The sequence below is a fragment of the Chaetodon trifascialis genome, chromosome 9 (assembly GCF_039877785.1).
Source record: "Chaetodon trifascialis isolate fChaTrf1 chromosome 9, fChaTrf1.hap1, whole genome shotgun sequence".
NCBI lineage: Eukaryota > Metazoa > Chordata > Actinopteri > Chaetodontiformes > Chaetodontidae > Chaetodon > Chaetodon trifascialis.
In genome coordinates, this window is record NC_092064.1 from 21,468,512 (window position 1) to 21,486,392 (window position 17,881).

At 40.3% G+C, this 17,881-nt stretch overlaps 3 protein-coding genes across 3 annotated transcripts; 1 reads left to right on the forward strand and 2 right to left on the reverse strand.

Moving 5' to 3' along the window:
- Positions 1 to 2,493: 2,493 nt before the first annotated feature.
- On the reverse strand, positions 2,494 to 4,763 carry LOC139336152 (zona pellucida-like domain-containing protein 1). The gene is made up of 10 exons (XM_070970086.1): positions 4,664 to 4,763; positions 4,354 to 4,580; positions 3,976 to 4,160; positions 3,802 to 3,874; positions 3,614 to 3,711; positions 3,452 to 3,532; positions 3,198 to 3,369; positions 2,991 to 3,090; positions 2,811 to 2,840; positions 2,494 to 2,630 (listed from the first exon to the last, which is right to left on the reverse strand). Exons 1-10 carry the CDS (start codon positions 4,761 to 4,763, stop codon positions 2,494 to 2,496), a joined length of 1,203 nt encoding a protein of 400 aa, XP_070826187.1.
- Positions 4,764 to 10,626: 5,863 nt separating this feature from the next.
- LOC139336151 (heat shock cognate 71 kDa protein-like) lies at positions 10,627 to 13,705 on the forward strand. Its single transcript, XM_070970085.1, has 8 exons — positions 10,627 to 10,831; positions 10,914 to 11,119; positions 11,386 to 11,538; positions 11,719 to 12,274; positions 12,403 to 12,605; positions 12,693 to 12,891; positions 12,985 to 13,217; positions 13,339 to 13,705. Exons 1-8 carry the CDS (start codon positions 10,627 to 10,629, stop codon positions 13,510 to 13,512), a joined length of 1,929 nt encoding a protein of 642 aa, XP_070826186.1. The 3' UTR covers positions 13,513 to 13,705.
- A 675-nt stretch (positions 13,706 to 14,380) lies between these two features.
- On the reverse strand, positions 14,381 to 15,583 carry LOC139336762 (lens fiber membrane intrinsic protein-like). The gene is made up of 4 exons (XM_070970986.1): positions 15,409 to 15,583; positions 14,757 to 14,906; positions 14,532 to 14,666; positions 14,381 to 14,442 (listed from the first exon to the last, which is right to left on the reverse strand). The coding sequence occupies exons 1-4, from the start codon at positions 15,581 to 15,583 to the stop codon at positions 14,381 to 14,383; spliced, it is 522 nt and encodes a 173-aa protein (XP_070827087.1).
- Between the last annotated feature and the right edge of the window lie 2,298 nt (positions 15,584 to 17,881).

A 17,881-nucleotide genomic window follows, 5' to 3' on the forward strand; every position in this document is an offset into this window, starting at 1 on the left:
CCACAAGTTCAGTGGTCAGTGGTAGAGTAGAGATTAACCAATAGATTTTCTCAATGACATGCTGGTTTTGACTACAAAGTCGCTGCTCCAGGCCAATTTTTTCAGTCATTCTGTGAAATATCCCAATATTTTCTTGATCCTCCGACGTTTCTTCTAGCACCATCATGAGTTTTTGTGGTTTTTAGTAAAATGTTTCAACAGTTGCATAAAATGGATAGCCATAAAATTTAGTTCATATATTCAGGTCCCCCTCATATTGAATTATGCAGGGGGACTGCGGGTGGTGCCTTACCACCATCATCAGGTCAAGCTTTACATTTTTCCAATGCTTATGACCAAATACTTGCAAAATGTAAGAGTCTCTGCTGTACTTTGTACTAATTAGCAAATTATTAGCATGCTTATATGCTAAAATAAGATACTGTACATGATTACCCTTATACATGCTTAATATCAGCATGTTAGCATGGTAATATTACTTTTATATAGCTTTTATATAATATAACTTTGTGGTATCTGGGCCTCTGTCCTCAGAATTAGGCCAAGCTGGCACAGAAGAATGACCAGTCTCACTGGTCTGAGGTTGCACCTTTGAGAAAACAGCAAAACAATGCGAATCAAAGCATCCATTATCTAATCTTCAAGAGGAAGTACTCTGAATGAAATATTTGTCATGACACACCACAGATCAACCTACGCAAGGACAAAGCCTGCTGAAGTGACAGCCGCAACACTCCATACTCACTTGTGGTTGTGCTATTACTTAAAAATAGGCATTAAAAAATAGGCTTAAAAAGGCATGTTCCTGGCTGGACGTTATCAAGATACAGAAACAATTTTGCTTTTGTAAATATTTTTTTTCCCATTGTTACAATAGTGAATTAAAATATCTTCATTCAGGTTAATTATTTGGTGTTTATACTACAAGGGAAAAGATTGTTAAACAAATCCTATGCACTCACCTGTAAGTCTTCATTTTGTGTCTGGCTATTTGTTTCCATGTCTCTCCATTTATAGTGGACTCCAGATAACAAAAAGATGAAACTTGTCTAGAGTAACCTGAGTTGGGCCTGAACATTAGAACATGCAGAACTTGTGTACTTTTTCCAAATCCTAAAAAAAGCATAGGCCCATTGATATTTTGTTTGTGTGAACATAAAAGCTGTTTCTCTCTGATGATGCGAACTAAGAATTTTCAGCCATGCTATGTGCACTTATTGTGGCGACTGTGGCTCAGGAGGTATGGCGGGCCGTCCACCAATCAGAAGGTCGGTAGTTCATCCTCCTGTCTGTCGAAGTGTCCTTGCTAATGTTAGCATACTCGCAGTGACAATGCTAAGATACTGATTTTTGGAAGGTATAATGTTTACCTTGTTTACCATCTTAGCTTAGCTTGTTAGCATGCTAATATTGCTAATTAGCACATGAAGAGCTCCAGGTTGATAGGAATGTCATTAGTTTTGGACAAGCTGAACCTTGACCTGATGGTGGCTCATGAGCAGAGGCATTTTAAGCCTTTATTAGACAATGAATGGGCAACTACATGTACATGTGCAACATAAAAGGTGATATGTCAGTGTAGTGTTCCAACTTGTTTCTGCTGCCCCCAAGTGACCAGAAAATCAATTATTGCAGGTTCAAAGCTATGCACCATGTAACCAAGTTAATGTTAATATTTTTTTATTTTTAATCAGGTTTCTCTCAGAGACAAAGGCATTAAGACTAGGTAAAATTGTCGGAGTTACTTCAGACTCTTTATCATTTCAATTTAACATTTTCAATTTCTGATAGTGGTAAATATTACCTGACAAATCTGGAATTGATCAAATTACCAATAAGTGATGTTAAATAACACAGAGCTTTTGAGACAAACTATGGCTGTCCAACAGCCAAAGTCAATAATTACAATTTTCAAGAGAGTACAGCAAAACATGTTATGTAGATCGGTGCATACAACAGCAATTTTTCATCACTTAACCAAACTATTAGCTTTAGCATATTTCGTCATTAGCATCATTAGCATCATTTAACCAGCCTATTAGCTTTCTCTGATTCAGTGCATTCAATAAGACAGTCGAGATATTTGTTTAGTTTAATTGTGTGTTTTACCAAAGAATAAAGCATCAGTGCTTTTTTCATCATTCTCATTGAAAATATTTTAAAAGTGCATAATTTCTGACTAGCAATAATGACAACATTCATTAAATAGTTCAGTTTGTTTCTGACGGCATGAATACACAGTATTTGTACAAATTCTGTGCCCTCGTCTCCACATTAATAGACTATGTGATTCATAATGATTATAAAGTTGTGAACATAGATTACTGCTGACCACCTAGTTACAGTGCTGTTTGTGGAACGGAAAAACTAAACAGTAGTGTGACAGTATGATATTTCTGACTATCGACTGTGACTATTCTGACTATGTAGATGAAGTATTAAACTGCCGGTTTGGGAGATACATGAAGTGACTCCAGTCTCAGTGAGGTGATATTACTGAATGGCTGGTTTTCTCTGTCTGATGTACAAAGCAAAGTAAACAGCCATGGCGGTGAGGAGAATAGCTAGGATGACGATGCAGACGATCACAGCCACCACAGGGCTGCTGTAGTTGCTCTCCGATGACGTATCTGTGTGAGCAGGGAAGATGAAAAAGCACAAAAATATCAGACATCATGCTTCATGGGTGTATTCATTTATGTTGCTACTGTTGCTAAGTACTGACTGAGCAAGTAGTGACCAAGAAAGTCATGCATCACAGGCAAACTTCACTGGCCACTCAGAACATCACATATAATGCAGATTCTTACCTTGAGAAGCTGAGAAAGTCTGAGTATCTCCTGAAGAATTAAGCCAAAACAAGGGTCAGCAATTGACAGGGTTCACTTTTTGTGTTATTTTTGATGAAACATATTAAATGAATATTTGACATATAAAATAGCATTGCAATAGGATGCAGGGGTATCTTATAATTTGCCCTAAAGACGCACCGCTGCTCTGTTTTCTCACAACAATGGCAGGCGAGGTGACTGTAGCATTGGCCGAGACGTACTGGGCCTCTCTCTTTCTTCTTTGGCGATCTCCACAGTCCTGTTCACAATTAAAAAAACACAGTGTATGAATTCATTACAGTACACTTACGGGTGAGATCTTAAAATCAGGTTTGGCCTGTTAAAGGAGCTCTGGTGCCTACTCACAGGCAATAATCGGCTACACGAGGACACCTCACAGAGTCTGGTGACGCAGTGCAGGTAGAAAGTGGAAACTGTCTGATTTTTGTGCTCCACAAATCTGAAGGCCTCAAAGGAGAAGTACGCCATCTGAGCGATCCCGTTGACCTCCACTTTAGTTTGTGCATCACGGTTACACCTCGGGCGAAAAGAACAAAGAGTTAGCATGGAGAGTAAGTGGAAGGTATTACATACTGTGGTTAGGTCTGTGTGTAACTCACCCTACAAAAAGGTCATAATAGGTCATCAGCAAGGGATATGGACTTGTTGTTGCGTAGCATCTGTCCAGCAGCACGTTGAACCTTCGAGGACAGACAGGTGAATAAGTGTCTCTCTTATTAACGTAATCTATACTTTACTATAAACTACCAAAACTTAAATACCTGTCTGTTAGATTGCTTGCCTTAACTACCACATAAATCTTGGTTTTCAGGTTGAGTCCTGATTGTGGGATTATAAGCGGTTCTTTGAAATCTCCATCCTGTTCCACAGAACAGAAAGAACAATATTAAGTTATTAAAATGATCAAAAATCCTCTGTCTCTGATTTTAAAAGCTTGAGCAGGTCTTACTTTGTACAGGTGCATACTCAGAGTGCTGATGAAGCTCCCATTGTTGTCTCTTATGGCGAGACTCACACCTGATCTGTATGAAGCGAAAAGAAATTTGTACGATACATTAAAGATTGTCCTGCTAATCTCGTATGCAGCGTAGGTGTCTTTCCAGGTGTCACTTGACATACTCACACGCCCAGTTCAGTGTTGTTCAGGAGATACTGCATTGGGTAGAGGCAGGAGAACTTGTACAGGATCTGTGGGCGATAGGTGATCATACCCGCAGAGGGGTCTACAGATGTAATGGTACCTGAGATGTTGACGTACTGGACATTTGAGAAGTCAGAAAACTCTCCACTCCCAACTTCATCGATTATCTATGAAAAAAGAAACATATATTTCACTGAAATCAGTTAAAATCAGCTTTCTGATCAGTGTTTTTGAGTGTCCTAAAAAGCGCTATATAAGTAAAATGTATTGTTTTCTGATTTATCTTTGAATGTGGACAAGAAATGACGTTTTTGCAGTCTCTCCAATCTTATAATGCTGTCAAATTATTGTAAAGAATACCTTAAAGTTATTATTGCAGGATGAGATTGTACTTTCATTTATGGGGAATCTGAATTTTAAGACTGGTGGGTCAGTGTTCCAGTCAGCGTCCCCATAACAGTCAGCTTTGTTGAACTCATTATTGAGGACCATCAGAGACTCGTTGTAAAGAGCTTGGTACACTGGACAAAGGTAGATGCTCAGGTCCATATGCTCAGTGCCGCAGACCACAGTTATGTCCCGGTTTTCTAGGGGAGATAAAAAAGGGAGGATGTAAATCAACAGAAATTAAAGTGCGAAAAGAACAAGGAACACAGAAAATGCCACAAACCTGGAGGTCTGTTTGTATCACTAACAATGCAGGCTTCTGGTATCTGGGCCTCTGTCCTCAGAATGAGGCCAAGCTGGCACACAAGGATGACCAGCCTCATTGTCCCGAGTGTGGACCTGTGACAAATCAGCGAAACAATGGAAACCAAAGCATCCATCGTCCTCTTTCAAGAGAAAGGTGCTTTGAGAGAAAACTTTTCAAAAATGGTTGATTTTTTTGACATCAGGGGGACATGATAGAAAAGCCAACAAAGGAAATAGAGTTACTTCAGCCGATTAAGCAACATGCAGTAAGTAGTCTCTTGAAAGAAAAAGGAAGGAAGTGCTTCAGCCTGGGCTGTGATTCATGCAGTAGATAGTTTTCATGACACAGCTGATGAAAATGGCTATTTGTTGTCCTCATAAACATACCTTGCAAGAACAGTTGATAGAAACTCGCACTTCTGACCAGATAAAGAACCTCAAATTACATCTTGTATGTCATCTTGATTTAAATACCAAAGGAGTCCGCAAACAAAACTGGACGATGTGCATTTTTTTCTACATTGCTAATATAGTAAGAAAAGTAAAAAGAAAAATGCTCTAATTAAAATATTTTCATTAAAGTACAATACATACAATGTATTATAGATAAATAGAAATGAAAGCATTAAATTCCTTCAGGAAAATAGCTGAATAAATGATTGCAGGGACTCACCTGTAAGTCTTCATTTTGTGTTTTGCTATTGGCCACCAGATCTCTCCTATTTATACTGTCGCCCCCACAGGGGCGTGCGAGGGGACGCCTCAGACAATAGTGTAATACGAGCTTGGATTTTAACATTTTCATTTCTTCTGAATATGTTACATATATTTGGGATCTGAATAATATTTTTTCTTTTTTCTTTTTTAAAAACAACCTCCAGTTCACCTTCAGTTGAAGCTTTGTTGAGGGCACAGCCAGCTTTCTTTACTGCCGTTAAGTAACGCTGTGTCATAATGACAAATGTTTGTTTTTACATGCAAAGTGGAATTTGTCTTAAGCAAACAGAAGACTGAGATTTCACATTTCACACTTGTAACTTAGTGGAAACAGACATCCAAGATGAAGATTCATCTGCATTTACAATGATTCTAATATGATGCTGTTTAATTGAAGATATTCATCAAATGAGCTCAGTCTTGCAGTCTGAAATCATCAGCCACACTTTCAAATATTAACATTCAGATATACATTTAAATATTTATAATGTGTCACCAAAAAAGCAAGTGTTTCCAATGACAGCCCATCTGTTTTTGGTCTTATTTCTTAGTTTGAAGTGATCACTCTCCATGCCATATATATGTCAGCTTGGTTGTATTATTAATGTGATGGTATTGACCTCAGCAGAGGGAATTTATTTTGGCTTGTCCCAGTCCTCAATGAGGTCAGACAGAAGCATGCATCACAGGAGCTGCCAGCTGGTCAGCAAGCTAAAGCCAGGCATTGAAAATGGGTGCTTTTCCTTAAGAGATGAAGGAGTTCCCTGATCAGTTATAGCATTAAGAAATAAATAGAAGATGTTTCTTGGATGTGCTAAAGAGGAAGTGCTCAGGGCAGTGTATCACTTTGTGGGTTAACAAAATTGTGTCATCCCTAAATCGTCTATTCTTAGTGTAATAGATTGATTCTGACTCCACATTTACAGCAGTCTCCTTTAAACCCCCAGTAATGCATTAGCAGCCATCTCACATTTGGTCTGGCATAAGCTATAACCTTATATGTAAGATAATGCAAGTGTTGTGCAATAGAAGACACTTCATTGCTGTTTGGGTATGGGTGGGGAGAGCATTGCACAGGTAACCGTGATGTATGCACGCAAACAATGTTTTGTGATCTGATGACAAGTGTACTTTTTTGAGATCTTCTAATGTGATAAGAGTCTCACTAGTGTTTTTCTGAGTGTGAGTTTTGTAATGGATCAGTTTTTGTTATGGCCTCAGGCTGTAAACTGTAAATAGAAAATTTCAGTGCTGTTTTGTACAGTCAGTGCATGAAAGACACACCTATCTGAGAGAAATACAAAGTCTTTTGTGAAGCATCGTGACATGAAAGGGACTCCTGAGTAACTCGGGTCCCTGAAGAACAGCACCACAATACAGCATGAGGATATAGCCTGAGAAAGGTGCCTGTTAGATTACTTTAGACGTATCCGATGTCAAATGCCAGTTTTAATCTCGCCTTTGTTGTCTAAGTAAGCGTTTGTCTGTAAGCTATGCCATCAGTGTTACTGGGGGCACATTTCTTCAAAACTTCGTCCCAAAAGCAGAAAAAGTGCTCACTCTTGGGAAGCAATAATGCCAACCTGGAACAGGCCAGATGTAGGTCAGGATTCACGATCATTAACGCAAATGCCACATGCATATAGTTCTTTACAGAATCAAAGTTATGATGACTCATGACTCAGCACTGTTTGAGGGTGAGCTTAACTTCAAGTTGGACCTGATCATCCAGTCGGTTCACAGTGTAGGACGACATGTATACACAGAGCATTGAGTATCTTAACTTAAAGGATGTAAGATAGAGAACTTTGCTAAGAAGACCACTGTGAGCCTTGCTGGGATGTATGGATTCCAGCACCAGGTTTATCACAGATATGTCAGTATTTCCATACATGTCGGTCAATAAGTAATTAGAAATTGTAGGACAGAAATGCCAAGGTATGTACTGTAGAAACAGTGTCACCATGACACACTTTGTCCTTCAGAGAGCAAAAACATGTTTAGTTTACAGCTGTAAAATGTCCCATGAAGTACATTACTTCACTACAGGTTTATAATTAACCAAATTTGTGGAATTATAGTCCAGCATTTTAGGGAGTCTGGTTTCTCTTGGAGATCTGAATGACAAGATCAACACCGATCTCGTGTCTGTGGGGTGAATATGAAGTTACAGCCAGCAGCTAGTTAGCCTAGCATAAAGACTAGAAACAAGTGGACTTTGTGCCAAATTTAAAAAAAAGTGAAGGACCTCCTTTTGCTGAAGAGCATGAGATGCAACTGAAAGCTGCAGAACAAAAGTAAGAGGAAATTAGTGTTCTTGAAAGTGAAGAAAGAACCCTTGAATACAAAAAGGAAAAAACATTTCCCTTTTTTTAATGAATGAAATAGTAGTCATACAGCATTTTCTCCTATGATATCCTCCAGTGTGCTACTATAATGATGAGGCATCTCTTGACGTTTATGTTGAGAGAATGGCAGGCGCGTAAATCTAAGGGGACAAAACAAGTCCCCTCTCTTGTCAGTAAAGGCAATTCAGTGTACACCCACTTAAGGGGCTTGAGGGAACATTGCAAAGAAAATAACTGTCATTAACACCAAGACAGCGAGTCGGACAAGTCCTTGCACATTCCACCCCATCGTACACAATACCAAACACAGACCTGCCGACTGCATCTGCTCCAAAAAGCTCAAAAATGAATGTGAAATTTGCTAAATCTATGCTTTTACCTGACACTGCTTTAAAATAAATTACAGTGGATTCTTTGTTTTCTATTAAGTTGCATTACTTTTTCTACATTTTAACTTTAATTTTATTTACTTTTATTCTATTCTATTTAGTGCATTAGTATGCAAGTACATTTTCTTTGTATACTTTGTATGTTACTTGTTAGATCCATCACACAGGATGTTATTTTCTTTCTGTTTTTGTATTGCAGGATCAAATTAACCAGAAAGTATTAGTTGTTTAGTGAAACCTTACAATAGATTTCTTTTCAACAATAGCTTTTGACTGTAATTACACCATGCTGGACGCCAAGTCTTTTTTAAAAAAGGACACAACTCCTGTATGTATTATAAATGGTAAATCAATCCCAGGGTTTATTATAAAACTTGATGATCTGTAACCACTTTGTTTTCTTTTTCTTTTTGGGTGATCCACCCAAATCTCGGTATCTATTCTCATATGAGTATGTGGTGTTGCAGTACAGATCGTGTATTTTTTAGAGGTATTAGCTGGCATTTCAGTGTCCTCGATGCGTCTAAAATGACTCAGGTTGTAATGTAACCTGGTATTTATACATAGGTGTGGTTCAGCTTTTAATTTTTTGTCTTTCTTCAGTGGTGGAAGAAGTATTCCCTTACTCAACTACAACTATCAATATCACTTTGAAAAAGTCGGTCAGTGTTTCAGGCTTGTAATTGGTCGAGGTGAAGCTACTTTTAACTACTTTATACACTGTTTGGTAGAGTAAGATAATGATGCATCATATTTTATAAAAACCTCATATGTTTTATGTGTAAAATGTATAAGTAACTTTAGCTGTAAAAATATTTAAAATGAATAGAATGGGGTAAAGTATCAAATAGCAGAAAATGCAGATAAATCAAATCAAGTAGCTCAAAATTGTGCTGAAGTATGGTACTTGTTATATTTGTCTCCACCACTGTTAACTGCAGATGCAGTAAACTCAAGTATATGCAACAAATAAGTACTATTATCATTATTGATTTTAATCCATCTGTCCTTCAACGGTACAGTGCAGCCGTCGCAATGTAGGCTACTTATGATGGATGATAAAAATACAGGACTTTTTCTTTTGATGGAGTATTTTGTTGCATTAGTCCTTCAAAGAATCTGAATACTTTCTGTACACTACCGCAATCAATCAGTGCCTGCAAGAAGCCAATGAAATGTAATTCATTACATAATCTTGGCAGCAACCGGTGTGTAAATCAGCAAACCGTGTTTTTAATTGGACCATTTCTAGAGGCAGTGATATGACGGCAGATGATTGGCCAGCACCGCTCCTCCTGTGTTCTCGAGCGTTCTCAGTGGGAATGCATCTGAGGAGGCGCGGCAGCTCTGTCATCACTGACAGCAGGGATCAGCGACCCGTCAAAACAAGAGTCACATCGAGAGTCACTGAGGGTGAAGTCAGTCTGCAGCGCTCAAAGCAGCACTTTCACAAGAAGACGAGTAATCGACATATTCTGAAGTCAGCGGAGGTGAGTATAACCAGGGGAATAATGTGTTGTAGTAACTTTTCGGGGTCAGAGAGAGAGAGAGAGATGTGCTCTACAGGAACGTTGTATTAACACTAGCTAACGTAAAGTAACGCAAATTAAACGTCATTTCATGTAAAGAAAAAGGCAACTCTTTAAAATAGTGAAACTTTTTATCTGTCTGGGGTCGGCATTAATTTGCTAAGATCCACATACCTTGTGATTTACACCAACTCCACCTATTAACTGATACCGTAAGCTAACTTTTTGTGATATCATTGTGAACGTCAAGTCTGTTTGACGTGTTTTTAGCTAACATTCGGGACGCGGACAACAGGTGTGAAATGATGCTGCTAACACGCTGGGCCCTCTCTGCCACATCAGACTGTGGCTCGCACTTCAGGATTAGGTTTGCAAAGTTGATAGGATGCTTCGTGCTGACGCCCATCTGCACAACATGTCACGCAACGTCTTGCAGAACACGTTAAAACGAAGTTGAAGGAGTACAGAAACTTCTCAGACTGCTAAAATATGTGGTGACGCCCTCCTGCCCTGAGGCTGCTGGTGCACTTCTTTCATAACCTGCTTGGGTTAACAAAAAACTTCCCCCTCACCCCGAGACCAATTGCATTTTAACACCCATTAACAATATTGGTTACTATGACTGTAGTAACTAGTAGTAGAGTTGTATTAACTTTATCTAGGAGATAGACTTGCATATTTGCTATTAGTTTATGGTGTGCAAACTAAAAATGTAAGTTATTTTCCACCTGCATTGACAAGGAGCTTGAGAGGTTGAAAGGTTTCCTCATATTTCTGGCTTGGATTACGTTTTGGCTCGATGATCATCACCTGTTTTCTTCCCTCAGAAAAATATTTTCATTATTGATTAATTGAGTAATCATTTAGAACGTAACGTGTATGTAAAAAAAGTGCAAACTAGCTCATGCAGTGTCAATATATGATTAACAGCTGGTCATTTTCATGTTCTCAGGAACCATGTCCAACGCACCAGCGGTCGGCATTGATCTGGGCACTACCTACTCCTGCGTAGGAGTGTTTCAGCATGGCAAAGTTGAGATTATTGCCAATGACCAGGGAAACAGGACCACACCCAGTTATGTTGCCTTCACCGAAACTGAGAGGCTGATTGGGGATGCAGCCAAGAATCAGGTGGCCATGAACCCCACCAACACAGTATTTGGTATGAAACATTTTTTCCAGACAGTGATATCAGTGAGCTTTGATGTTTCTGGTTACTTATTGCATCATGTGTTGTCCCTCAGATGCAAAGCGTCTCATTGGGCGCCGGTTTGATGACAGCTTTGTCCAGTCAGACATGAAGCACTGGCCATTTAAAGTCATTGATGATGCTTCACGCCCAAAAGTACAAGTGGAGTACAAAGGCGAGACCAAGACCTTCTACCCTGAGGAGATCTCCTCCATGGTGCTAGTTAAAATGAAGGAGACTGCAGAGGCATACCTTGGAAAGGTAGAACTGCACGCTTTTATTTTTACAATATTGAATTTGTCTTCAGATAATATGAATATACAATAATAATGTGTATTTCTTTGTTTACAAATCAGAATTTGTGTGACTAAAACAAACCTCACAAAGGTGTGTTATTCAAGTGTACCATCAAATTTACTCTGAGTCTTCGACAGTATTTTGGTTTCTGTGTCCCCTCAAACCATAGATTGAGAATATCATTAACTAACGATTATCTAACTTGCCATTTTACCATTTCCTTGTGGCAGAGTGTAACAAAAGCTGTTGTGACTGTGCCTGCCTACTTCAATGACTCTCAACGCCAGGCCACTAAAGATGCAGGTGTCATTGCTGGCCTGAATATCCTTCGTATCGTCAATGAACCAACTGCTGCTGCTATTGCTTATGGCCTGGACAAGAAGGTGAATTTATTTTTAAGCTGCAATATACAGTTTTTAGTTTTAAGGCTTTTTGACAGAGTTTTTGTCGTGAGCACTCTTTGTGACTTTTATGTTTCCTGTGTGCCTCTGAAGCAACTTTTTTTTTTTTTTTCTTTCTTTTTTGCCCATGCTGTAAGTGAATAAAATCATTTCAAATTTCAGGTTGGAGGGGAAAGAAATGTTCTCATCTTTGACCTGGGAGGTGGCACATTTGACGTCTCCGTCTTGGCAATTGAAGATGGCATCTTTGAGGTCAAGTCCACAGCAGGCGACACACACTTGGGTGGAGAAGACTTTGATAACCGCATGGTCAACCACTTCATCGGCGAGTTCAAACGCAAGCACAAGAAAGACATCAGCAACAACAAAAGAGCTGTGCGTCGCCTTCGCACAGCGTGCGAGAGGGCTAAGCGCACTTTATCATCCGTCACTCAGGCCAACATTGAAATTGATTCTCTTTATGAGGGAATCGATTTCTACACCACTATCACCAGGGCTCGCTTTGAGGAGCTGAATGGAGATCTGTTCCGACAAACCCTGGAGCCTGTTGAGAAGGCCCTCCGCGACGCCGGTCTGGACAAGGCTAAAATCAAAGATGTTGTCTTGGTGGGAGGTTCCACTCGTATTCCCAGGATCCAGAAGCTGCTGCAGGACTTTTTCAATGGGAAGGACCTCAATAAGAGCATTAACCCAGATGAAGCTGTGGCCTATGGTGCAGGTATAACCCCTTTACATCTATAAATGTAGCAGGGTACTAATAAAAAATCCTGATAAAGAGATTGAATGAGAAATTACCATTTGTCAGTTGCAAATGTAAAACTCCAAATCCATGCACTTGTTCTGTAGCTGTGCAGGCAGCCATCCTGTCAGGTGACAAGTCAGAGGAGGTGCAGGACCTGCTGCTGCTGGATGTGACCCCCTTGTCCCTGGGCATTGAGACTGCAGGAGGAGTCATGACTTCTCTCATCAGGAGGAACAGCACTATCCCCACCAAGCAGTCCCAGATCTTTACCACCTACTCAGACAACCAGCCTGGTGTGCTCATCCAGGTATGACCACCATCTTTGAAAAGAACACTTAATTGTTTTAGAGCCTTAAATGTTTACTGATGGGTTGATTTAACATTATATCTGCAGGTTTTTGAGGGTGAAAGGGCCATGACAAATGCCAACAACCTTTTGGGGAAATTTGAGCTTAGTGGGATCCCCCCTGTACCCCGTGGGGTTCCTCAGATTGAAGTGACATTTGATATCGATGCCAACGGCATCCTGAATGTGTCTGCAGTAGACAAGAGCACCATGAAGGTGAACAAGATCACAATCAATAACGACAAAGGTAACCTGAAGGAGAACTCTGGTGCTGTATCTCAATCATTAATTTTGGATGCACGGTACTCAGCTTGTGTTCATTTGTTATGAAACCCATCAGGTCGGTTGAGCAAGGAAGAAATTGAACGTATGGTCAATGAAGCGGAGCAGTACAAGGCTGAGGATGACGCGCAGAGAGAGAGGGTTGCTGCCAAGAATAACCTAGAGTCCTATGTCTTCCACGTAAAGTCCACTATGGAGGATGAGAAAATCAAGGGCAAGATCAGCGACGAGGACAAAAAGACAGCTGTGGACAAGTGTATGGAGGTCATCAACTGGCTGGATGGTAACCAGGTATGATTTAGACCGGTAATCCAGTTTTGAGCTGTAAACTTTAGCAGCACAAGTGTTCAAACAATGGGCGGGCTGGCATTAGATGGATACTGAAATTCCCTGTCTTTCTGTCTTTTGTCAGTTTGCAGAGAAAGATGAGTTTGACGCAAAACATAAGGAGCTGGAGAGTGTATGTGCACCTTTCATCACCAAGCTGTACCAGAATACAGGGGGGATGCCAGGAGGCTTCCCTGGAGCTGGTGGCGCTCCAGAAGGAGGAGCATCCTCCGGCCCCACCATCGAGGAGGTCGACTAAACTAGACCAGACTTGCATGAGCTTGTGTGATGGGTGATCAGTGATAATATCACAGTTACATAAATGGTGCTACTCATTAACCAGGATTGTTTTGATTATATTTGTCTACCAGGCTTAAGCTAGCACCACTGTGGCCTCTCTGGTAGGCAACTGGGTTGCATTCTAAACGCTAAATAAAAGCCTTTTTTGACTTTGGACTCATCTTTTCATTACTTTGATAATAACAGATACAATCACACCATATTGTAATGCTGATACCATGTTACAGTGTATGATATATAACATCATGTCATCTGTTCAGAAATGGTCCATATATGAAGTACTTAAGTGGATTGTCTGACATTGAGTTCAGGTCTTAAAAGTAATTATATGTGCTAATGTGCTAAGAACAACGTTGTTCTTAGCACACCAAGAAATCATTGAGATTAATCTGTGCGTCAGATTTCTAATATTACAACTACACACTGAGATGATGATGTACTACTGTACATGATGATAATGTACTATTGACTGTGTGACTACAAACTTGAATATTAGATCTGTAACGGACATTCCCCCTCTAATAGATGTTTATCACTTTAAAAGACGTCATTAGGTTGTGGTCTTAAACTGACAAAATTTGTTTTGCTGTATCAGCACTACTACAGTGCTGGTTACACAGATTGTATTGTGCACCTTCTATAATTAATGTGGAGAGACGATAAAGACAAAAAACATTCTTTTTTTCTCATTTATTTTGCTTATTCGTGTCTATTCAGGTTAACAGGAAGTGGTTGGAGAGTTCATAGGGATGTTCTTTGGTTCCTCTTGGCCTTATATAATGGGCCAGTGCTGATGTTTGCATGTGTGCGTTGACGTCTTTGGCAGGTCAGCGAGAGTTCGAGTTTCTTGGGCATTCGTGCATCCGGTAGGCGCACATGTAGAAGATACCTAGAGGAGAATAATGTGATTATTCAGATGATGAACATAAGAAGGAGGCCTGCCTGTGTTGCTGCTTTTATTTATGTTAGGATGCATACCTGAGAAGAATGTGAGCACCACTGCGACCCAGCCCATTATATAGGACCAGGAAAACCGCCAGCTGCCATAGCGTTTACCATAGTAGTTCACTGTCACGCCTGTGTAGACAGCCATGGCCAGCAGCACAAAGAAGCCTGCACAGGAGATAAAATCATTAGGTTTGAGTGATGAAAGTTGTTATTAAATCAGATAGGCTTGCGCGTGTTGACGGCTGAGGTCCTTACAGGAGATGAAGAAGAGGATGCCGGCTGCAAATGTCTTGTCAAACCCGTCAAAGGAGGAGTAGTGGATAAAGGCCATGACGCCGATCACAATGCCGATGAAACAAGCCAGCAGGGAGAGAATCATGAAGGCCCGGGTGGCATCCCAGTACGCTGTGGGTGAGAGGAGACAAGGAGAGTGTGAGATACTAGACTTATACTGTGAGTATGTCAGTACTAAATGCAGAATTCACAATTCCCTCATAGTCTAAGTCTGTTTGACTTTCAGAGTTAATCCTGCTTTTACTCAGTGTTTCGCAAAGGATTTGCACTTGATTTAATGAATTAAACTTAGTATAATGACTGAAAATGAAACCATTATCACCTGAAGTATGTACTATTTGACGGGTGCAAACTATTCCTGAGAAGTTAGAAAAATAAGCTGTTTACTTCTATGCAGAAGTCTCCTATTACAGCCAGATACATTCACATGAATTCCATCTTCTTCACACTTGAATCTCAGCCATATTTTACCCCAACAGAGCCCCAAAGAGAAGTTACCCCATTGCTGATCAGGGTTACTGGCGAGGTCACGGACTGATTGTTCCCAGACTAATAAATATAAATGAGGATATGGCCTGTGCACATGCAGGGGAAGACACCCAGTCAGTCTCACCGATGCTGTCTGTGTGTGTCATGCATTTCCCGGGCACACAGTACCGCCACAGGCCTTGGTGCATGTAATTGCTGGAGTGACGGTACTGCATCCAGTAGTCAGTTGCCGTGGAGACAATGAGGAGTATGTTCCCGACTCCTGCACAGAACAACCCACCTCCCATGAAGCTGTACATCCTGCCAAAAAAACACTGACTGACACAGAGAGAGAGCAAAGCAAGTCAGGGCCTCGCCACATCTGACCCTGGCCACACCAATTACAGCAGGTACTTCCTGTTTCAGAGCATGGAGAAACACTGGATATGAATAAAACAATATCTAAATACATTCAGCAGCATGTCACAAACGTTTTGCTGGAGCCAGACAGATGTGATTATAGAAACCTTACTAATTAGACAGTAACGCCGAGAGGAAACTTCCAAGCTGGACATGAAGCCAGCTCAGCCTGACACGTCGTTACACTGCCAGACTGACAGGTGGGCCCATCTTTAAAATCACATGTTGTGTATATTTCAACCCAAATACATTAATTTTCAATTCTTATTAAAGCCACCGGGTTTCCAAAGATACCAAACTTACACCAATACCAAACATCCATAAACACACGGCATTCTTTGATACAGTTTTTCATAAAAAGTGTGATTTTCCCCAATTTTTAGCGATTTAAAGGGATTTTTATGCTGGGAAATTTACAGTATCGCCATAAAGAATCAGTACTTTTCAAATATTCTGAAATAAAAAACATTACTCAGGCACACACACATACACTACTCCACACATTGTGTTTTGATCTTAATGACTTACCTTTATCTTTTTTTCCTGCTGGAAAAGTCAGAGATTCTAATAATTCGGGTTGTCAAAGCACAGAGGAGCCCAATATTGCCCAGGGTGGCAGGAAAGTTTTGTTTGTGCGAAGGAAACCATGCGAACAAACGGGCTGATGGAACAATGGAGCGTGCAGAGCCACAACCAATCACAGAGGATGAGTTTTGTGTTTTAGGGAATCTGCTGAAAATACAAAACTGTTAAAGCGCTGCGCACAACTCAGTAATACTGATGACACAGGGCTTTTAATTCAAAATGCTGCACAACCACACAGTAAACTCAGGGCCTGCAATAGGCTTACCCATAGCCACTGCTGGAAAAATTCATTCGACAGAGATTATTCTGAACGGTAAAAATGTAAAAAGTGAGTCCTCTCGAAGGTTAATTCATTAATCTTACGCCCTCATTTAACCGGCACACAGCCCAGAAGAATTGATCCATTTCAGACATTCATAAAATAAAGCACTTTACGGTGAATTCACAGGACAAGATGCGCCTGTTCCAGCGGAGTATGATGAGCTGGCAGGTGGGCAGCTAATCGAGCTGTAGGTTTGTACCGTTTCAGCAAAGAAGCTGCAATAAAAGTGATTTATCTTTGTTGCAGCGGCTTGTCGAGAGAGTAGGAGTTGAAAGAGGGAGTTATGGGTGAGAAATTAGTATTTCATTTGTTCTCTTGATGGAGTAAGTGGTCTAGCGTACTGTATAAGAAGAGGCCATTATGAATGAGCAGAGCGTATTCACTGTTTGAAGCATCACAGTTTTTACTTTAAAAATCATCATCAGCTCATAAATAGCAGGTGTCCCCACTGATTACGCATCAACTTTATTGTTCAGGTATGTTGGACCAAACATCCAGCTCTCAGCATGCTACATATAAATATAAATATAAATATAAATATAAATATAAATATAAATATAAATATAAATATAAATATAAATATAAATATAAATATAAATATAAATATACTTAAACACAGTGAAGAGGACAATATAAATACAGACAATAGAACTAAACATCAAATGTATAATTGGAATAATACATTTGATTACATATAATTATATGTGCATATAGTCTCCTAACGCTGCACGGTGGCGCAGCAGGTAGTGCGCGTGCCTCACAGCAAGAAGGTTGCCGGTTCGATCCCCGGGTCAGGCGGGGCCTTTCTGTGTGAAGTTTGCATGTTCTTCCCGTGCATGTGTGGGTTCTCTCCGGGTACTCCGGCTTCCTCCCACAGACCAAAAACATGCTCATTAGGTTAATTGGTGACTCTAAATTGTCCGTAGGTGTGAGTGTGAATGTTTGTTTGTCCTTGCATGTGGCCCTGCAATCGGCTGGCGACCGGTTCAGGGTGTACCCCGCCTCTCGCCCATTGTAGCTGGGATAGGCTCCAGCCCCCTGCAACCCCGAAAGGGATAGGCGGTATAGATAATGGATGGATGGATAGTCTCCTAACACATAGAGATTATGTGGATGTGCAATCAGGGCGATGATGACAAAGGCCTGAACTTTAGACCCTCACTTCTCAGCATCATGTAAACAACATCAGTGGCTTATTGTCCAGAGAGGATTTCTATCTGATAATTGCAAATGAAGACGGATATTTCACTTTAAGCAGTTATTTTGATTCTTATTGAGAGTCTTGGGTGTG